Source organism: Prinia subflava, chromosome 4 (genome assembly GCF_021018805.1).
Source record: "Prinia subflava isolate CZ2003 ecotype Zambia chromosome 4, Cam_Psub_1.2, whole genome shotgun sequence".
Classification (NCBI taxonomy): Eukaryota; Metazoa; Chordata; class Aves; order Passeriformes; family Cisticolidae; genus Prinia; species Prinia subflava.
The window spans coordinates 47,510,168-47,533,026 of record NC_086250.1 but is presented as its reverse complement, the minus strand read 5'-3'; the positions used below and the strand labels follow the sequence as shown (position 1 = coordinate 47,533,026).

Genomic DNA, 22,859 nt, shown 5'->3' with positions numbered 1-22,859 from the left:
CCCATCATGGAGAGTGAGGGTTACTGATGATCAGTATTTCATTAACATTTTGGTTAGTACCAAACCTGTTAGGTTGAGTGCTCATCTAAAATGCATTTACTATGCTGAAGAGTCATATCTACAACTGTAGCTATGAGTAACCAGTTTGCTATGCAGAGGAATCATATCTACAGTATTGCAGTCATGAGCATTTTAAAGTCACAGACTAGAAAAACCAGGGTCTTTTCCCCTGTCTCCCATATATTTTATGAATTCAAGCAGGACAGTATTGTGTGGTGGACTAATTTGTCTGGCATAGTGAGTTGTTCAAAAATCAATTCTGATGAACTGGTGGCGAGTAGTGTAATTGCTCTTTTGCTGATGGTTCTTTTGATCACATTTTTCCTTGCTGCCATTACAGAAGGCAGTGTTACAGCAGTATATTGACAGGCAGCTGACAGACAGAGGGACTGCAGCTCAAAACAACAAATCCTATCTGAAGCCATCCCATGGCTAAAATTCTGAATCCCTTTAAACAGCCCATAAACATATTTCTCTTTCAGGAAACAACAGAGAGAAAGTCATCTAACTCACATTTCCCCCCCTAACATGTTCTGCTGCTTGGAATTGCTCCCTTTCTGCAAGAATCTACTGGAAGTTCTCCCTCCAAATAAGGACGTGCAAGCCAGAAACAAACGAAAAAAAACTAAAAAAAAATCCATGTGACTTCCATATCCCAAAAACACCTGACACAAATATAATTGTGATCCAGCTTCGCCAGTTCTAAACTTGAAAATCTCTGCAAACCCAAGGGATGTCTGCAGAGCTGCAGAAGAGCCCCCTCTGCAACAGCCCTGGAAGCCAGGTGGGTCACTGTGGGTGGCAGCTAAACAGGGAAAAGGGCAACTACCAGCTTGACCCCCTGCCAGGAGGTGCTGCAGAAACTCTGGGCAGGAAGCTTCCAAAAGTGTCTGGCAAAGGACACCAAGGGTGACCAGGCAGAAGGTACAGGAAACAGCAACTGGCTCAAGGGAACAGTTTAGGTCAAATGGTCTTGGACTGGGCAAGTACAGGCACACAGCTTCCCCTCATTCTGAGTTGTTTCTCCACTTGTATGACACTGACATTGCTCATCAGTTTGGTGTAGTCCAAGTGATCAGCTCTGCAAGCCAAACACGTCCTTACATAGTGGATTATTTGAGGAGAAAAAAAGAGGCCAAACTAGAAAGTACAACTCATTAGTATATGCATTGACTTTCTGGAACAGGTTCAGCTATAATCAGAAACTGGGAGGGGGAAAAAACCACTCCACCCCAAACCCAACTTTCCCTTATCAGAGCAGGCAAGTTTTCAGAGGGCAGTGTTGTTTTCAATGCAGTGTTTACTCCATCTGGTGATAAAAATTTTAAGAATGTTTATTTCAACAAACTTTTCTAGAGCTTCATTTGCAGAAGCTCCAGCTATCTAGGTTTTAGTGTCTTTATTACATAACACATTATTATGCTATAACATTTTTATTCAAAAAATTAAATATTCAATTTCAGAACACAAGAATCTTTCTTTTATTTTACATGGAGGCAAGTATTCGTCATTCAGTATTTGACTGTCAGTGAAGTTATTGAACTTCATAGTGCCTGTCAGGATAAAGTTATACTTACATAGGAATTTCTTGTCCATCTACCACTGGAGAGTTTTAAAAAGTTACTAAAATAATTTCACACAAACACAGTCATCTTTTCATATTAGCACATTCTTACCAGAACACTTGGTCAATGAATTACTTTACCTTTATATAAAGAACCCAATCTGACACACAGCATTTGACTACAGTTTAATGACCCCATTTAATACATCAGTTATAACATAAGCAACCTTTGGAGCTATTGGGGGGCTAATGTATAGTACTGTAATATATCCCTGTACCAAAAGTTATGCCAACCTATATACAATGTATATGCAACTAAGTAATAACATGCATTATATTTACATTATATGTAACAAACCCGTGCACAACTGCAAACTGACTACAGAAGTTAAAAAATGCATTCATATGTTACAAATTTATTTGAGTTACAAAAATTGAACCCCATTGAAAAGGGAATCTAAAAAAATTCCCCCACATCTGCTCTTTTATCACGACATTTACTTCTAGCCTTTGTCCGAGCCTTGAATGCTGCAGAGTTGTACAAGTGCTACAAAATAAAAAAAGAAAAAATAATTACATATATTGTCACATAAAGCTTATGCCCTTCAGAGATTTTTCCTGTTACAAAATGAATTAAAATATCCCTTTATTAATCTTGGAAGTAAACTGATAGGCCTTCTGAGATGTTTAATATGCTATCTTTGCACCAAAGGTTAATTTTAGCATATACATATATACATATACAGACAGATGAAAGAAACTTGGCCTGTTTAGGACAGGCTGAACTATCAGCAGTTCTGGAAGCCAGTCAGTCTTGAATATCAAGCAGATACCACATAGGTTACATTTACTTTAGGATTAAAGGATTAAACTTGATAGCAAACATTCCCCAAATTATATGCAAGATGAATGCATCCACAATCAACAGGACAAGGCCAACCTCCTTGTGCCCATTTCGCACTGCAGAGTTTGGGATACTGGCTTTGTAAAGACTCTGTTTCCACAGTTTCCTGTGGGTCCCTCCCCAAAAACATGTATATCTCAGAAGAGACCAAGTTTCACACATGTGGACCATGAATCTATGGACCATCAGCAATCACATCAACCTCCAGATCCCTTAGAAAAAACACAGAAGCAAACACATGCCTAGTGGAAAATCTAAGAGCTCATTGATGCATACAAGTCAGGCTGGGTTTTATTCAGGACAGTATGAGGCACTCTTAGAACTACAGTGTCAAGTGTAACAATGACATCTTCTGAAGTGCAGGAGTAATTAGAGTAGGAAGTAAAAAAAAAATTCACTAAGGTGCAATAACCTACCCTTTCAAAACGGGGTATCTTCATTGTTTTAAGAGCAGCAGCATCCAGCATTACTGGTGGACCAAGCTCAAACACATTCCGAAGGAAGTCATTTGACTAAACAAGAAACACACCAAATGATCAGTTTCCTCTCTGATTATTAAGTCTATAAAGTTGATTACTGTAAAGTATCAAGTATTCCAGCAAGAAATACTAAGACTTGTGTCAAATTGCAGCTATCTTTTGCAGCGAAGTCACAAACACTTCCTCCTTTAACCAGAATATGGCTAAAAGCAAAAACTGCTACCTTGAGAAGAGAGACAGCTCCTCCTGCCTCCTTGGATATTTTTGTCCCAGCAAATGAGACACTGTTGTGTTTTAGGCAAAAATCAGGCATCAGAACATATGTGTATGGTTTCAAAACACACCAGTTTTAAAATATTTATCTGTGAAAGTAGTACTTGAAAATACTGAAAACCTTGCTACATGCCTGAGCTCCCTCACAGAGGTCAGGTCACACAGAAACTCAATTAAACCAGGACTGAAGATTTTTCACCCCATGACTATCAGAGTAATTTGGGAGCATATATTACTAAGATACAGCTCCTGCTTCTGTTATGTATGTAAACAGGTAACTAGTAAACAAACAGTTCCCAGAACTGAGATAAGGATTTATGGCTTCTCTTCTGGAATGCTGTCATCATTGGGCTGCAAGTTGTGTTATTATTTTTGACTAAAACTTTACCCTTCTTTTACAGGCTTGAACAGGAAGGGTGGAGGCATGCAGTTTTATAGCAGCCAGACAACTATACCTCTGTGCTGAAAGAGAGAAGAAGGATTCAGAAAAAACCCTGAAGCTAAGAAGATATTCAGCTTAAATTTCTTGCTTCCTGGAGAACTCCATTATTAAGCTAGCACACCCAGACTGCTGTAGCTCACTGCAGTTAATATTTTAAGTGCTGTCTTTTAACACCTCAAATGCAAAGCTTTTTCCTAATCACTTCCTAAAGTTCTACTCAGGATTTTGTAATTCAGACTGAATTACATCTAAGAAGCCAGACAGGGAGCAAGTGTCAAAGAGAGCTCACCTGCAAATGATATTGCATCCCCGAGCCCAGAACCTCCTTGAACGTCTCATAAGTTTGTTTTTTAACCCAGCAGTCAATGTACATGCGCTCGGGTCCAAACTTCACCATCTCTGTAGGAAAGTCACGCTCCTATGCAAAAATCAAAGGAAACACCATCTATCATTTTCATTTGAACAGTCTCTTGTACTAGGAATTTTATACCTCTCAGTGAACTTTATTTTCACTGATAAATTTGGCACACCAAAACCTTCCAAATTACATAGTATACATATGCTAAAGATTGTACTTGATCATAAAGCAGATGCACACCGATATCTCATGTAGAACTGGAAGCTGATATTCTTCATGGTTAGAAAGCTTTTTTAAAAACACTCAACTTTCATCTTTAAAATTACTTTAACAATTGGACTTGTCTCCAGGAAAAGCAGTTCTGAATGCAGAAGTCACCTTGAAGTCAGCCTGTAAGCCTTGTTCAGTCTCTGCCTTACGAGTATGAGTAGCTACATTTGGGATAATGGACTGTAATAAGTGCTAGTAGGTGACTCAGATCCTTCTACAGGCAGAATCCTAATGTTGACTTCTAATGATGCCAAGCCTTCTCCTCAGCCTCCATGATGTTTAACTATTCCCAGTATCTTTGTTTAACATTCCTAAAAAAAGCAATTCTATTCCACATATGTGATCAGACTATGAAGTCTCACTTAAAACAGCTTTTTCCTGTTTCTTCCACTGAAAGAGTAATTCTGTTTAATAATAAAATAGTTTTCACTATATTGTACATGTATTTTGAAGGTCTAGACTGTAAACAAGACAAAACAATCACCTCAACAGCCCGTAGAACATCTCTGAAGACAGATCGCTGCTTCCTTTTATCCACCTTGGCTCGGTGCTTGTTTCCATCAGTAGCCAGAGCTCTTAGTTTCTCTGTTAGAAGGTCCATATCTTCGTAAAAGAAATCCTACATTACAAAGAAAATTTTTTTAGGTTTTTTAGATTTCTGTCTTTCCTCGCAAATAAGAAAATAGATCTCTCAATATGGGGCATGTAGATCTCTACAACCTCTCACTTTATTTAAAAAGACAGACATTTCTGCAGTTCCACCTGCAGCATTGAAACCAGCAAAAACAAAGTCACAGCACCCAGTTTATCAGGAAGGGCACTAGCAACATCTATTTTGGTCATGTGAACCATGCAGCTCCATCAGTGTGCATATACACCTGCCAAGCTGTTCTACTCCGTAATTCCAAGGGACTCAAACTGTTTAACAGATCTGCTGAACTACTGCCAACAAGCTGAGGGCACTTTAAAGTTGCTAGCACAGAGTTCATACTGCTGGAGGCAAACCGTGAGACACCAGTAGACTGACAGTATGGAATATTTAACTGTAAGTGTTGTATGGAACAGTAAATTAGGAAGCAAGTTGTATTTTTTTTAAATGTTTAATGAAACTGCAAGTAAACTGTAATAAAGTAAACTGTAAAAAATAGCTTAGTGCTATTCATTATATTAATTAATATGTGCTCTACACATATCTAAATATTTTCTCCACTACATTTAACAATTTGGCAGTAGTTCATCTGGACTAGTAAGAATGTATGCAAAATTACATAAAAGTGAGTTTTTGTGGTTTGTGGGGTTTTTTAACCTGAATGTTTTGGCAACTCAATAGTGAGCTTACTGCATGCCTTCTGAAAGGAACTGGTCAAAGGCAAATACATCAAGTATTTTTAATCTACACTGATTGTTAAGGACTCAGTGAGAATACTCTGTAATGATTAAAGGGGCATTTCCTCAATGGATCAAAAGAGATTGTAGTGAATACAGTCTCATTTGTTAACACATTTTAAGACTTTAATTACTTGCAGTCAGCTTGACCAAATAAAGGATCAAGTTGTGGTTTCCATTTATTTTTTCCTTTCAAAGTTGACTTCCATAGTCAAGAGACTCAAGTCCGCACTGCTTGCATTTACACAGCAGCCTTAACGCTGTTTCAGACTATGCTGTGCTAGTGTGTCATGACTCCTGACTTAAATGGAGTTATCCTTTCCCTTTAGACAGCATTCTGGCAAAGCGCAGCAGCCTTGATTGAGCTGGGAGCCCTTCAGGCAATTCTCCCAAACTGTGCCATGTGTAAGCAGAGGGAGGCTCTTTCCTTCGGTGCTGTCAAGAAAAAAGTCTGAAAATTAATAAAGCACATTGAAGAACATAAAGACAACTTTAGCTCTGTCCAAGCTAATAGTGAGCAGCGTGCACCTAATGGAATTCAAAAGAAAACTCCAAGAAATCTCACCAAATGTAACATTATCAATATCTGTGCAAGTTTTGTGCCAAATAAAAATCTCCCCCTAAAATGACTGCCTAGTTCTTAACTGACTAAAAAATTCAAATGCTGCAAAACCATCATGCAACGCAAGTAATTCTCTCAAGTTACCTAAGTAACAATACTAAAAAGACAATACTTGAAGTCAACATGTTTTCTACCTGATGATAGATTTTTGGCTGTGAGAGCAGAATTGTGCAGGTTGTGAATTAGTCAAACTTATCTGCATAAGCATCTGATGAATGTTCCCACTACAGTAAACAATACTGTTTCATCCTGGAATCTCTCTAGAGGTATCTTTTTTTATTCTAATTTAAAAGCAAGTGTTGAATTTCGATTTAAATCTTGCATTCCATATTTCTAGTTGCTATGAAGTAGTATTTGATGCATTTCATTGTATTGGTCCAGTTTTGCAATATAGGAATTAAGTGTAAAAAATAATAGCTGTGAATTATTGCTATACCCACTCAGACTGGGGCAGACTCACTAGAAGGAGCATAAATGGAATAATTTGCTACTTGTTGAGATGCAGGGTGCTATGCAACATAGGTTAAGTAACTTGTCTCATTGTTGCCCCGATGAAAGACTAAGGTTTAGCTGCTGACATCTACTTACAGCATCTGTTTCACGTGCCAGCTCAAACAGAAGTGCTAGCGTTTCTCCAGCAGCTATTCTCATGTTGAGATCATCACAAGACAGCAGGCTTGGAAGTTTATGCAAGTGCCTAAGGAGTAAGTCATATTCCATTAAGATCTGAATTTTACTGACACTGTTTCTTTGCATATAAAGAGTCACTACAAACTCTGCTTTCCAAGATACTCACATTTCAATTTTCTTCTTCACTTCATTCATTGGACAAATGGTCAACAACAGTGTCCATGCTAGAAGAGCACTGACGTGAAGCACAGTATTATGGGTACTGGATACGCCATTGGTGTCTCTGTCTCGCTGGTAGGCCTTCATGAAGATGTTTTCCAGGCATTCCATAGTAGAGTACAGTTCCTGTACAAGGGAAAATACAATGGAAGTGGTTTAGGAGTCATACATTTTCACCTTGTCAGTTTACTACGTTTGAAAGGTATCAATCATCCTCACCGTAATGTCATCAGTCACAATGAAACAGCAAATCCCTAGGCAGGTGGCACACTAGACACAAAAGAAAAATAAGTGTCAGTTATTTGACAATAATGTTACAATTGACAAAACTGTTAAACTTGAAATTTAACATCTGGAGTAACTATGAAATTATGCTGATGATTATATGAGATTTATTTACAGCTGTGGGAAATATTTTCTTCCTTCTGACTATTACAATTAAATAGCATGAAAACCCTGCCCTTGAAAAGCCTTTCCTGGAACTTTAAAAGTTCTGCAGATCTGTTCCTTATGCCCCATCTTCTAACCCAATTTCTCTTACAAAGATTAAGGGAAAAAACATTTGAAAGTTATGTTTGCACCAACCATGCAGGACACAAAACTACATTTAAACAGACTTTTGTTTGTAGAAATAACTGCTGTTGAACTAATACTACCTCTTTTTTGCAGCTGACAGTATCTGTTGTATCATAGTTTGACTAGAATAGGAGTAGCCAGACACATAATGATAAAGGGAAATCGAAAAATATTAGTTAAATCTCTGAAATTTAAGAAAAAGTAAAACTTCTAGACAATCTTCCCTCACTGTTTCACACATACCACTGATGTATAGATGAGATGACTGGGAAAAAGTAATTTAAAAATACCTTTGGTAGTATGGCTGTATTGTTTATGTGGTTTAAAGATGTGCTATATGTGATTTTACCATAAATAAATGCAAATACTTAAGTAACATTGTGTTGTTTAAGAATAAAATTCAATTTCAAGAACACAAAATTAATACAAGAAGGATATATCACTTAGTGGGAAAGTGGGAAAATATTTTCTAGGACCCAAACATCAGCCCCCAGAACTACAGTGAGGATGCTGCAATACAGTGAGTTCAGACACTTCCTGAAGTAGTGTATATTATAACAGCTGAAGAACAGAACCATGTTCACCCTTCAGGTGGAACTTTTTAAGCCAGTGAAAACGGCTATGCATCATTCAGGGCATAAGTCCACATTCTGAGTACACACTCATGTGGTAACCTTTAGTTCTGGATTACACAGTGAGCTGGTCAAAAGCAGCCCTCTGGCCCTGCCTGGCAAATAAACACTTCATACTTACAGCCTGTCTGGCTTGGATGCTGGCTGTTCCATCACAGACAATCTTCTTCAGAACTGGACCAAGGGTCTTGAAAATCTCCTCGCTTTCCATTCCTGACCCCATCTGCACACACAGCAGACAGGCCAGCCCAGCAGCGGCACACTGCTCATCGCTCTTACCTAGGGGTTAACACACCATCAGCAATCACCTTGGGCACTGCTTCCCTCCTTTCATCTTTTAAAGACAACAGTCTGAAAGCATGCAACTGGAAATTGAGAAACCAACAGATAGAAGCTAATTTCAGTTCCTTTTCTAGGACAGTTAAAATGTGACATCTAAATTTAAAATGTAATGTTACCTAAATTATTAAGCACTCCAGAAAGTACTAGAGAACATTCACAATCTTAATTTCCTTTAAACAATGTGCTATTTCAGAGGGATTATTGCTTTCTTATAGCATGCATGTTTATTACCTTTCTTTATGCAGCGCTCGATGCTATCAGTTAGTGTCATTCTCCTTTCCATGATAAATTCATATAGTATTTTAGAAGAAAATGCACTTTTCAGGCTTTCAAGGGCTGCTTGTCTTGTCTTTGCACTGTTAGGAGAGAAAGAAGACCTCCTGAAATCAGCACATATCAGCTTAATCTCCATCTTTGCTTTATGGTGGTTTATATTTGTCTGCACCCAACAGTAGAGTAATCCACACAAGTACCATGAGGAAATGAAATGGTCTGAATTGCCTCCTTACTCAAGGACAGCAAAATTTTGTTTGGACATAAGAGTTCACAGTAATACTGCAGGCAGGAAAAGAAAGTCACTCTACTTCAATGTATTAGGAAAAGAAAGTCTAACCCATTCTAAAAAACTGGTAGAAAGAAAAAGGTGTTTTTAGATCCAGAAGTCCTACCCAGAGTAAAAATCTCAGTAAACATAGAAAGATTTGATGTGTATTTTCCTTCTTAAATCAGAGAAAGCAGACTATACCTCTTGTCCAATGTAAGATCAATAAATCCCTTTAACTTGTATTCCAAGTCTTCTTGAGTGGCTTCTTCATCAACTTCAGGCCCTAATTCAGAAGAAATTAATTTAGTCCTACTGATATAGATTTCATTAGCAGACACAGTAGTTCCAACACAACGTTTTTAACACTAATAAGAAAGCAGCTTAAATAGACAACAGCTACAGAATTGTTTGCTATCACAGCAGCATAATGGTGTTAAACCTACTACACTGGACTGTTCCCTAAAATACTTTTATAAAAACTGGCCTATTGATACATTTGTGCTGCTTCTAGATCTGCTTTTTACACGTGGCACGAATGAACGAGGGAGCAAATCAGGTCTTACAACAATCTTCTCCATCTGATGACCATCAGCCAATCCTGTCAACAACACATTTTCATCCAGTCCACTACATCTACCCCTAGAGTACAGTGAGGTGCTCACAGCTGATGCAGTGAGTCAAAGCAGCCTATCCCATATGACATCAGACACCTCTGCTCAGTTAAGAGTGGCACGTACCCAGAGATGGATACGTGCTTATTCCCCTGTAGCAGGCCTTCAGGTCTCCTCTTCTCAACAAAATTACATTAGAGCAGGCCAGGTTGAAAAGACGGTAAAAGAGATAAAGCACAAATCTAGCTCAAAACAGGCAAACGTGACTCTTCCCATCTTCAATTCTTCTGCAGTTCTTACAACTACCCGTTATAAAAATTCACCTTAAAATTCTCATTTCTCTATATCAGCACTCTATATCCCTATTCTATTCTAACAAAAAAGAGCATGACAGTTTCACAAAGCTCATGAAACCTGGAGTATATTCTTACCAAACAAAAACAATAGCCACTGGATTAACCATCGCATAGCGTTAACGTAATGTCATTATTTCATTACTGCTACTTACAGTCTACTACTTAAAACTATTAAATCAGCTCAGGTTTTATGTTTTTAAAAGATGAAGAGATATAAATAAAAACTTACCATCCTCAGTGAAGCTAGCAGGATCACTGAAGCCACTGCAGTGGCTCATAGTTTCAATTGAAGCATCTTCATCACTAAAAGGCTGCACATTTCTGGGCTGACCACCTTAAGGAAAGATGAATACAATAGTTTGGTCATTTTTCATATGGAAAAGGAAGATCTGAGCACCAAAAGTAAAACTGAACCCTCCCAGAGCAGATTTGCTCCCCCTGACTCAACCACAGAAAGAACAGCTCTCTCCTCTGCTGGTTCCTTTACCTATTCTGAAGGCTTAGCTGGCTCTGTTCTGGAAGATCATCTGTGAATAGTGAGGAGGGACCCACCTAGTACTGGTCCAATTCATACCTAGATATTGACTGAATTCCTACTGTAATTTTAGGATCTTTCTACAATCAATTTCATGCTAATGCAGTTTTCTGTGACTATGCTTTAAAAATAGGTCTATGTTAATTTAACTGTTAGAACAAGTTACCTAAAAACACTGCCATACAGTCTTTATTTCTTAATTTTGAGGAACTTCAAGACAAAGCAAGTTAAACTTTTAGGCAAACATACATTATCCAGTTCAATGCAGGATTTATGGGATTAAGTGTAGTATGTGCAGCATCAGCAACATCCAACTCTTTTGCTACTGAATTACAAGTACAAGTCAGAACATCAAATGCTTCAACAGGGATAGAAGTTTTCCCTCTCAGGACCAAAAAGGCCTTGGTGCAGCAGCTTCAGACTTTTTGAAGAAGGTAGTATTTTTACCAGTGTTCACCTCCCTTTTCACATCTGTTATTTCTCCAACAGTTACCAAAACATCATTTACAGAACTTTGAGTTCTGTTCTTTCAGCTATTTTTTCCTAAATTATTTAGAAGGTTGCACACAGGGCTTACCAGCTTCAGGCAAGCAACCTGACTACCAAGACCCCAAAAAACTATTTTTATCTAGGCAGAATCAACTTTCAGTTGGATCAGTGTCCAAGTGCTTTCCAATGAAGTCAGTCACACTCCGGATGTTTTGCTGCTTTAAGCTGTATCCACTTGTATCCCAGAAAGTCCCTACCAGCCAAGGCATGAGCAAACAAGCTTGGAAGCTCATAGCTCTCACACGGCCATCTTCTTGCTGCTGCTGCTACCAAACAGGAATTCGACAGAAGTGGAAAGAAAGACAGCAAGCCCTTCACAAACTAAAATAAGAGCAGTTGAAGAAACATCCTATAAATTGCTCACTTCCTGAAAAATTGGCACTAGAAACCTATGCTGCACACAGCTATGCAAGGCTGAAGCGTCATTTCTCACCACCCCACAAAACCTCCGTTCTACCCAAGCATCAGCACCCTCAGACACGCACATTCTGCATTTGTACGAAGACCGCTTATTTCGCAGTATCCTAGGCTAAGAATAAGGGGTTTTTTTAAGACAAAGCATCCTTTCGGGGCACCACACGGTGACACACAGCCACGGCAGCTGGCGGTGGAGCAGCGGGCGGGTCCGCGGCCGGGCCGCCCGAGCCGCCGCTGCCCTGGGGCGCTCCCGTCGCCGCCGGCGGCGCCAGCGCGGCCGCACCCGCCGCCCCCGGGCGCATGCGCGCAGCGGCGTGAGGTGGCGGTTTCAGGGACGACTCCTGTCACCCGCCCGGCCCGGCCAGCGAAAGCCCGTCCTGCCGCTCACCCACCGCCCGCGGGGAGGGAAACGCCGTCTAGACCCCAAACCGGTCACCCCCCCACTCGCCGGCCCGGCCGCACTCACCGGCTCCGCGCTGGTGGTTGCTCCCCCGCTTCTTAGGCTTGGGCATGGTCGCAGCGGCGCTCGGCTCGGCTCCCGCGGCCCCTCTCCGGGTCTCGGTCTCTCTGCTCCCCCCCGCCCGGGAATCAGCGACAATCAGCCGATGGAAGAGCAGGAGCGCTTTTTACTCCAACGCCTCTGCGAGGCTGACTTCTCTGGCCGGGGCAGTGGGGGTGATTGGCGAGAGCAGGCGGAGGGCGAACTGGCGGCAAAGGCAGAAATCCCCGTGGAGGCCCGTGAGCGGAGTCGATGCATCTTTCTCCTCTCAGACACCCGGGGCGAAAGGCGCAGAGGGGGCGCCCGAGCCGCTTTTATAGGGCCTCCGGGCTGCGGGGGCGGGGCCCCGCGCCGCTGCAGCCAATGGCCGGGCGTTGCGACGGTGGGCCGCTGACTCAGCAGCGCGAGCTCGTGACGCGAGCGCCGCTGCCCAGTGGTGGGGCTGGGACGTCAGCGGCGGCTCGCGCGTCGCGCCGCAGTGCACGCCGGGAGCGGCGGGGCGCGGCGCCAGCCCAGGGGCGGTGCTGGGGGCGCCGGAGGCCGCCGGGGCTGCCTGCGGCGGGGACAAAGCGGCCCGCGGGGCCCGGCCGTCCCTCCGCTTCCGGCGCGGCGCCATGTGCGCGGCCGGCAGTGGGAAAGGAGAGCTCGGCCGGGCCGTGTGCAGCTCTGTGGGTGTGCGGGGCCGTGGGCGGCACTGCTCGGCTTGTAGGCGGGGAGTGCCGGGAAGGTTAGCAAGATCACACAACGGTTTGGTTTGGAAGGGACCTCTGGCGATCATCCAGTCCAACCCCCTGCCAAGGCTGCAGGTGGCACAGGAACGTGTCCAGGTGCGGTTTGAATATCCCCGGAGGGGAGAAAACACAATCTCCTTGGGCAGCCTGTTCAGTACCCTGTCACTGTAAAGTTCTTCCTTGTGTTGAAGGGGAACGTCTTGTGTGTTAATGTATGGCCTCTGCTCATCATCCTGTCACTGGGCACTTCTGAAAAAATCTGGCACCCTTCTCTTGGCATCCACCTTTGAGACCCTTACATGCATTAATGGGATCCCTTTGCAGGGTTCTCTAGACTAAACAGGCCCAGTTTCCAGTTTCCCCTCGTAAAAGAGAAGCTCCAGACCCCAAATGATCTTTGTGGGTCTCCACTGGACCCTCTCCAGTAGCTCCTTTTCCTTCTTGTACTGAGGAGCCCAGAACCACAGAGTACTTTGTCACTTAAAAACAGATATGAAGGATAGATGCCTTACTACTTCATAGCAGATTTTCTTCCAATGCAGAAATTAGTTTTGTCAATTATATCTTCCAATTTAGGGACTTGTATTTTGTTTTTTAATCCAAAATTAATATTTTAATGTTCTCTGCTAAACGTCAAATAAATAACTAAATAGATTAATACAAATATAATAGCTTTCCTATCCACCAAACAGAGATTGGTTTATGTTTCTGAGCTCTGAGTATTTGTGAATGTTCCCTGATAGGCTGTATCAGAACTGCAGTATTTGAGGAAGGGAAGGCCATTCTGCAGAATGTGCTGAAAGGTTACATAAGACACAATGGTGATTACACTGTTTGAATTCTGTTGTGTACAAAATGCATTTACACAGGCTTCCAGAAAGGTAAACTTCCATATATATGCCACATGAAAAACAAAGGAGTTAGTGACCCGTTTGTGCATGCTGGGTCGGGAAATGCTAGAAGTGGCTATTTCTAGAAAATGGGTGTTGGCTGTACCTGAGCCCAATGTTTTCCATTGCTGCACAGCCTGAGACTGCTGGTGAACAATTCCCTGGGTGTGGGAGGTTCAAATTTCTGAAAAGGCTTAGCCAGATCTTTTAGCATCCTGTTTAAGAAGAGCAGAGACAGAAGTCAGTATGTACTACATCTATACAGGACAACACATAAATGTCTCAAGGGCACTAGTGTTTCTCCTTCAGGATGAAATGTTAGAGCAAAGGACAGCCTCCCAGGTAAGTTGGCAAAGGAGTGGCAATTACATACAGAAGGCAAAACTACTCTTGGGTACACACACGTTATTGGAGCAAGGGAGCAGCACTGGACATGCTACAACACCCAGGGAGCCAAGCAAATTTGTATGGTGGGAATATTTGAGCTGTGAGATGCCAACACCACTTGAGGGAGAGCAGCTGTGTTCTGACATGTTCCTGTATGTTCACCCTCGTAATATACAGGTTGATTTTGGGGTGCAGGCTGACTGGCCTCAACAGAATTGAAATTTCTGCCTTCCAGCTTATAGCCATGTCTCACAACTGCTGTCTGAGGCTGCCAGCAAGGATTTGGTTTGGCTGAAGCCCTTGCAGGTGTGACAGTCTGAATAATGTGCCAAACTGTGCATGTCCTTGTGGCAGCTCAGGTGCAACACCAGTGGTACCTCATGCTGGAGTTGGAAGGATTAAGTGTTGTAGCCCTTGTATAGTGAAGATGGTCCCACCAGGACAGGTGGAGCTGGTGCCCTGGAGAGGGAGAGAATGCTGCAGGTGAGGGGGAAAATCAGCAGCTAAAATATGAAATGGTGTTGCCAGACTTAGACAACTAGAATAAACTACAAAAGGTGACAAAACCAACTTGTGACTACTTTGGGTTTGTGACCACTTTGCATTTTACTTGGGCTTGTGAAATATGATGTCTCCAGGTTACTGAGATTCCTTGGTTATTTGACCAACAGCTAAGTGAGGTCACACAAGAGGAGTTGTGTATCAGTGCTTAGTTTTTCTGTCTGTGACAGAACAGACTCTTTGTCTTGATTGCTGACTTCTTGCCCACTCTCCTGATTTATCCCATTGGCAGGAATGCATGGCGCCAGTAGGCTGGCTCAAGACAGCTTTCTAACAAAAATCTTTGGCTAAAAGGAGAGTCACATGGTGTCAGCAATCCATGTTTGGCTGGCTTATGCTGGAACTTCTGGTGTCAGGAGTGTCACAGTCCCTGTGGCACCAATGATACCAGTGGTAGGTGAGAGGTGACATCCTTTGGAGAGAAGTGTTTTATGGAGTAGCAAGGCAAGCTGATAGGGGAGGGAAAGGCATGCATGACAGTGGCTTCACTAGCAAGTACCACAGGACTCAAACAAGAATAGCAAAGCAGTTCTGATGGTGGCTAGAAGTTCAGCCAAGAGTATAGATCACCAGTGACCATCTCAGTGAACACAGTGACAAGGAGATCTAAGGCCAAGGCAGAAAAGCCAAGCCAGTGAGTCAGGGTCAGAATCAGGTTCAGTGACAACGACCAGGACCAAGCAGCCAGCAGTCTGGTCATAGACGAGCCCACAGTGATGGGAAGGATCCAAGATCATCTCAGTTGGGTCAGGGTCTGGATCAGTGTGTGTGGCCAGGCACAGTCATACCCGTAAATTAGCTGAGGCAAAGACTGAGGAAGAGTGCTTCAAGGTAGGCACAGCTCTTGAGCAAAGTAGGTGGCCCTCAGTTCTCACAGCGCTTTTTCACGCAGCACTCTAATCGAAGGTCACTCAGCTGCATCACAGCAGAGCTGCCCCTGAGCACAGGCAGCTTAATGCTGACTAAGGCCCCAAGAAAAGGTCTAATTAAGAACTTCACCCCAGCTGAGGGACATACATATGTGACTGACTCAGTTTATGTGGCTTAGTATTTGTGTACCAGAGTTTATTTTAAAGACATGTAAACCATCTTAATTTATGACCAACCAGAGGCGTGGCCAGACATACTCTCTGTACATTATTAAATGTTGTAAAGAAGTCAGATTTGAGGGAATTGTATGGATCCTTGATTCATATGGATGTATTTTCCTCCTCTTTTGACACAATGCTCCTGTTATCTGGGCATAAAAAATTCTTTGGATTTTTCTTTTTTCTGTCTGCTGGTGCTTAAGACATGACTGTCTTTGAACCCAGGAGAGGATCCCAAGCTCATCCAAACCTAGAAAATGAGCCATGCTAAGGCATACCCTAGACAAATATTGCAAAATGCCTGTGTTTTTAGTGACCTACCAGCACCGATAGGCCTTCAGAGTGTGTGCCTCCAAATGGTGCCATGGTCCTCTCTCTGGAGCACTTAATGCTACAAATGCTGTCAGCATTGACATGTAGTCACACTGCTGAAAATAAATTGCCTATGATAAATTACAGCCACAGCCCCCTCAATTCTGGCTACAGTTTCTACAGTGGAATGCTTGATTGGGGGCTGACTTGACTCTGCAGGCAGAGGAAACTCATTCATTTCCTTTCCATAGGTAGGGCACCCAGTCTTGTGTCCTGGGAGAAAAAAATAAGACTTAGAAGGGAAAGGTCTTCACTGGGAAGGTGCTCAGACGAATGCATGTACTTCCAGGTGTACGTGCAAGACTTATCTGATCAGTTCTCACAGAACTCCTCTTGTTTCTGAGACAGGGATTGCAAGTGACATGAATTTTTATGGACAGCAGTAGCCAAGAGCTGCAGCTTTTTTCCCTTTGAATGCTGGAACACGTATTGGAGGGCTAAGCAGTTCCTGATATAATATTTAAGGAGTATTACACTGTAGCAAAAAATACACACTATCCACACCATCTGTGTTAGAGGTCCTTCCAGATTTCTTACATTATTTACCTCTTGTCTTCTTGCTTATATTTTGGAAACCTGACCAGCTGTGATCCAAGAACATCCAAGCACCCCAAGTCCAGAATAAAATAAATATGATGGAAGGCTCACTACTGGAGTCACTATTATTAGTTCCTGAGGGAGTTTTGGTCTTAGCTGATGGATTAACTCCAGACACTGAGGGAAGCACATGATGTCTATAGGTGGCTGAAGTCCAAAGCTGTAAGGCAGCACAATACCAGCTCATACTTTTTTCCCTGGTTTCAGCAGCCCTGTGTGTATGGACACACAGAGAACATTTTAAAGGGAAAAGAAAGCAGTCAGGAAAGAAGTTCAATTATTTATGGTGAGCAGATGGATTTAGCAAGCCTGCCTGCTGAGACAGAGGCATGACTGTGCAAATCAGGTAAGTACTTAGTGGTCACAGATAAATCCTCTTCACAGTTCACCCTGTATGTGTTGTGCTAGAGGCATATATATTGCACTCAAATTTACAATCCCTTTAAAATTAACAATTTCTGTGGTAGAGTGTATGTGGACTTTATGAAACACTGTGTATTTATACAGCTGAGCACATCCTCAGTGGCACACTATCCTGGCTTTCCACAGCAGGGGGTTTCAGCTGCATTCATAGTCCAGATATTTTGTCTCATCCAGGTTATACTGATACTTACCTCCATTTTCTGAGGCAGACAGATCCTTCACTCCACATATATGATTTATTCATACCAAGCTTTCTTGGACCTCAGTAAGAATTTTTCCTGGTAAGTCATGAAGAAACAATGCATACTTACGCTCTCTGGTACACACGCCGTTATTAATTTCATGTCTAAATTTGGTTGCCTGAACTTTGACTGTCACTCCAATAGCAACTGACCACAAATATTATCCTTAACAATAACAGCATTATAGAGCAACTGTGACCCCATGGAAAAAAAAAGATAAGACTCTGACAAACATAAAGCCCTTGCAAACATTTTGCAATAGCTAGTAAGATTTTGTTGGTATAAGGATTAACACATTTTTTTAAACAAAAAATGTACATGACTCTGTATTTGTCTCTAGTTTATTGTTTCTTGTGGGGCAAGCTGTAGCAAACAAATGACTTTGAATAATGAATGTCATTGCTATTGTAAAACTATGTTGTAAAATCGTGTCTTTCATGCCTCATAAGGCCTTGTATGTTGTCAGTTTGTGTCTTGCTTCATTTCGTTCTCAGTCTTTTGCAAAATTTTGTGTTTCCTAATATCAACCACTAAGTTCATGCTAAGGATTACCCAGGAAAACCAGCTACTTTTTTTCTGTTCTGAAATGAAATATATATATAATTTTAGACACAGGCTCAGGTTTAAACATAAAATTCAAAATTACTTTCATCCTTCCAAGTTATTTTCAAAATATTCGGATTGCTGTGGGGGGGACAGTGACACAGCCATTCCGCAGCATGCACTACAATAATCAGAAGTATACATCTTGTTTCTTTTAGCACACATTATCATTGCATTAGAATGATGTAGACCCAACTGGTTAGCCAATATCAGTGTAGGAGAATCTGATATTTTTCTGTTTCTGCTACAATATATTTTGTCAATGTGCATAGAGAGTCATTCCATTGAAAATTAGGAAGGATTAAATAGCAGGAGACAATGCTCCAGTCTAATTTCTGCCAATGCTCCTGCCAAAATCCTTCTATGCTTACATTCCCATGTCCTCTTCCATCTGTTTGCCAGGCCCTTGGCTGTGCTCTCCCACCCTTTTGGCAATACACGGCCGTGATCGATAGTCCATGTTTGTATTTGCTGGGACACTTTTAACTGCATGGTCCAAGCACTTCAGGCTTGTACGTGGGGCTGGTCCATGGACAATCGATTTCCTTTGCTGCAACATAAAGTGCATAAAGGGGAAAGACACTACCTTGCCTGCTTTGCCATCAGTTGTACACCCAACCACACAGGCTGCCTGTGCCAGTGACAACTGGGAGCATGCTTGTAGCATTTATTTTCCTTCCCAACATCCCCTTGCCATGCATTTGCCCACCATTTGGGAGAGCTGGCCTCCCTTGCCTTGGGCAGCAGGCATTTTGCTCAGTTTGCTGAGTGTAGCTCAGTTGCTCAGCTGTAGCTGTTTTTGTTTTGGTCTTGAGCAATTCTGGTCCCAGGAAACAGATTTTTCAGTCCTTCCCCTTGATGGAGATGGAGAGTGATGAGGCAGCAGCAACTTCCAATAATTCTTTCTCAAAACACAAGTAATTTTACAAGAGGTCCCTTTTATGCCAGTATAAAGGATTAGTCCTATTTGTATTCAGTGACAAAAATTCCAAATACAAAAGCATAGCAAAGCAGATGAGAAACGAACTTTTTGTATCTGCCAGTCCAAATGTTTGCTCTTTCAAACATCATATAATCTCTTAAATGAACACATTCAGCTGCATTTTAATTCTAGGTAAGTATCTCGTTCCCTTCATCTACATATGGAAAGCTGTTTCCAAAGATCAGCCTTCCATTTATCAGAAAAATGTATTTGTGCCTAGCACATATCAGTTTGTCTTGCTGCTAAACCTCACCTTGACCTCTTCTGTGATGTTTACACTTCTGGGAGCAGCTGGTTTCTTTCTGACCCTCTGTTTTTCAGAGTGCCATGCACATTCCCTAGAGCAATATGCTCTCTTTGTAGTTAGAGTATTTAAATAAATCATCTAATTTAGAAGCCAAGTCAGAACTTAGGTAGTCTGTATGACTGGAGGTGCCCATTTCCTTCCACTGACTACAGGAGACCCTGGTGACTATGCTCCTACTTTATGTGTCTTTGTGAAATGCCTGAAGTTGGGCAGCATGAATCTGGGCTTCAGTGCTGTTGTTTTTTATCACCTGACTGGTCTTGAAGACTTTCTCTGCACTGGTTCCCATGGCAATTCTTGTTGCTTGAACATAGACGACCAGTATTCCAAATGAATTCTCCTAAGTGTCACTGATAGCTTTCCCATCTCTCTGTCAATTGGAAGTACCCTGTCTGAAATAGTTTGCCATTACGTTTATTTTAAGCAGGCCTGAAATTTGTATTGTATTTCCTTCCTCCCTCCCTATGAGGTAGAGTTCATTAACACCCTAGCTGACACCTGAAGTTTTTTTAAACCCTGAAATCCATGATCTTTTGCCATGGGTTATTAATTCTTCCTTTATTTCTGTCCTGGCCTTCATAGGCAATTCTTCCTAGGCAAGATTTTAAAACCTCCTTTATAAAGGCACCACCTTCCAATTTACGTGGCAGTTTTAAGTTCCATTAACAACTGCCTGCTTCTGGTGTCCTGGTAATTAGTGGCAGCATTAGGCTGCTTCCTCTCAAGAGCAAGAAATTCCTGTCAGTATTCCACATTTTTTGTGTTGCATAGTCACCCACTTGTTGCTTATACATTTTCCAGGCTGCCAAAATAAAGAGTATTGAAAGGTGTTGTTTCTTGATCATATTTTTTTTCTTGAAATGGAGGGAAATGTAACAATAAGGCTATTACCATCTATCATGTAATTGCAGTTCTTTTTCCATTCCATTATTGGCAACTGCTGCTTATTTGAAAGATTATGATTTAATTGCTCCTTATATAAAAGGTGATTTCTCACTGCAAGTTACACTAAAGCTGCTGGGACCTGCTAAAGCTCAGGCACTACACTCTGAATGATATGCAGACTTCATGCTTCTCTTTACACTAAAAGCTGAAAATATGAAGTGTGGTTGATTGTTGGAGGGAAAAGATTGTTTCAGCTGCTGGCTTGAGAGCTGATTAAGTAAGACAGGGAGAGAATTGGCAAGGGTCATTTCCTGGGAAGGGGGAGCTGGTCTTTTTTTGTGGAATCAAAAGAGATGATAGCTACATGGTTTTTGTTCTACCAGAGTCCAAGCGTGGAAGTTACAGGCTGTATGCCTTATGGTTACCTCAAGTCAAAATCCTGGCACATTCCAGGTGCTTCTGCATTCCTGCCTTTCTCTTCCCCACAGGATGACTGTGTGACTCCCTTCTCAACTCTCTGTTCACTGTCTCCAAGCCCTCCCTCACTCCAGGGCTTGTATCCCCTTGAGTCTCCTCCCTTTATCCTGCTCTCCTTCTCTTTCACAGATTTATTTGAACACTTTGGACTTAATCTGAGAAGACTGACATATTCTCAATGATTTCATCAACCTATTTTCTCAGACATGGGCAGTTCCAACAGCTGTTGGAAATGCAGGACATGCTGACTAGAGGCTCCAACTACTGCTTTCTGGTTGACTGGTCTCAGAATCAGGCAATCCCTGCCCAAGGATGTCTGTAATATTCTTTCAATACTCCGTAAGTGATTGAATGCCATGTTGTACAGTTACCCTATTACAGGCAAACATAAATAAGCAGACATGGGTGTGAAGGGACTTTGTGGACCCTGGCTTCACCTCCCAAAGGTGAGGACTCAAAAGCTGCAGGATCATTTCAAGCACTGATGTACAAAATTAACAGAACCAAATTGCCAATGCTAAGGAGTCACCATTTGCTCAAAGAGAAACTATACAGAAGGGCTTTTGCACAGAGGGAAGGAAAGTATGTATCCAGCAGGAGCTGGAGAGCTCTTTCCTACAAAACAAGAATGCTCTCAGATGCAAATAGAGAGAAGATGATGTAGGCAGAGCAGAAATAGGATGCAACCCCTATAAAGAACTGCTGTGCAATCTATGGAGCACAGGGGATGTATAGTGCAATAATATTTAGATTTACCAGTTACCATCAGTGCTGGCCAAAAATAATGACTCATTCAAATATGCTTAAGAGCTGCATTTTAAAATTAAGAATCTGGACAGACAGGTACTGACATGGAAATGTACACAACAGTTTGTTTAAACAGTGTCTTTCACAACCAGCTACTCAGGGACACGTGACAAGCCACAATACTTTTGCCACGTCACTCGCCTATGCCGCATGTCCCAGCTTTGTCACCTTGGTCTGGGTCTGTGCTCGGCATGCCCACTGCACTGATGTGCCTATCTGCCACACAAATCTCATCTGCTCTCAAGCACTTTTCAGACCTGAGCACACAGAGATACAAACTCTTAGTCTTGTTGGGCACCTGCTGTCCCTATCCTTTCAAGGCTTTCCTAAGACATCAGCAGTTTTTTCAGGTTGCTTAAGAAAAGCAGAATTTTATCATGAGAAGTGTTGCGTAAATATCTATCCCCAAGAGAAACTTTTGGAAAATACACGTCTGCTGTCAAAATACCAAATTTAATTTGAAGTCTGTGGGTAAGAAACATGCTGTCTTCCTGATTATTCCCAGCAAAAGAACCTCAAGACAGAAGCAGAAAGAGGAAACTCTGTTAAAAAAAAAAAAAAAGAGAGAGGGGGGGAGAGAGTGAGAGAGAGAGGTGTCCCTGCATCAGTTTCATATTGAGTCTTTGCACATGTGTGACACCACATGGTTGAGATCTCCCACCTCCAGCAGCTTGCTTCCTCATATAAGAGAGAAAAATACTGAACATAGTGCCTGCTGGACCCTCATCATGCACCCAGGAGCATGGATGTGGCACACCTCAAACAGATTATGTGCCTGCAGACTCAGAGATTCCCCTGTGGCCTCCATACCATCACCTCTGAAGGCTGTCCCTGCAGGCAGCAGCACCCCCATCCCTGAGGGGGTTCAAAATGCCCTGTGATGAGAGTGTTGTGAATAGTGTAGTAGAGACACAGTGGAAATATCCCGAGTTGTGGAGCCTCATGAGCTGCCTCATTGAGGTGGTAATCACAATGTGTAGTGCTGGCAGCATTCCTCTGCCTTGAGGTCAGCATCCTAAACCAGTCAGACTGATGCCAACACCTCACCACACCTGCCATGTCATTAAAACCCAAATCCTCATCTCTAAAAGATCAGCACCAAAGCCCTGTTCAGACCTTGGCTGCCTTTTTGGCAGACCTTCTCCCAGCCATCAGGCACCTCCATGGGGATGGGGACAGCCCGAGGCCAGGCTGGGACATCAGCCTGTGTGTGTGGTGGGGCTGGGATCAGGCCTGGTA

General features: G+C 42.2%; 1 protein-coding gene across 1 annotated transcript; it reads right to left on the bottom strand.

Annotated features, from left to right (window-relative positions):
• Positions 1-1,474: 1,474 nt before the first annotated feature.
• IFRD1 (interferon related developmental regulator 1) lies at positions 1,475-12,563 on the bottom strand. The gene is made up of 12 exons (XM_063396691.1): positions 12,236-12,563; positions 10,498-10,602; positions 9,503-9,584; positions 8,989-9,113; positions 8,537-8,694; positions 7,427-7,477; positions 7,155-7,333; positions 6,947-7,055; positions 4,835-4,969; positions 4,012-4,140; positions 2,945-3,040; positions 1,475-2,171 (listed from the first exon to the last, which is right to left on the bottom strand). Exons 1-12 carry the CDS (start codon positions 12,279-12,281, stop codon positions 2,082-2,084), a joined length of 1,305 nt encoding a protein of 434 aa, XP_063252761.1. The 5' UTR covers positions 12,282-12,563; the 3' UTR covers positions 1,475-2,081.
• Between the last annotated feature and the right edge of the window lie 10,296 nt (positions 12,564-22,859).

Bases quoted from the DNA above. Each gene is read 5' to 3' on its own strand.
- IFRD1 (XM_063396691.1), bottom strand. From the start codon at position 12,281: ATGCCCAAGCCTAAGAAGCGGGGGAGCAACCACCAGCGCGGAGCCG. The intron at 10,603-12,235 runs GTGAGTGCGGCC...TCTTTCCTTAAG, and splicing joins CAACCACCAGCGCGGAGCCG to GTGGTCAGCCCAGAAATGTG. The intron at 7,334-7,426 runs GTGAGGATGATT...TCCCTTGTACAG, and splicing joins TTGTGACTGATGACATTACG to GAACTGTACTCTACTATGGA.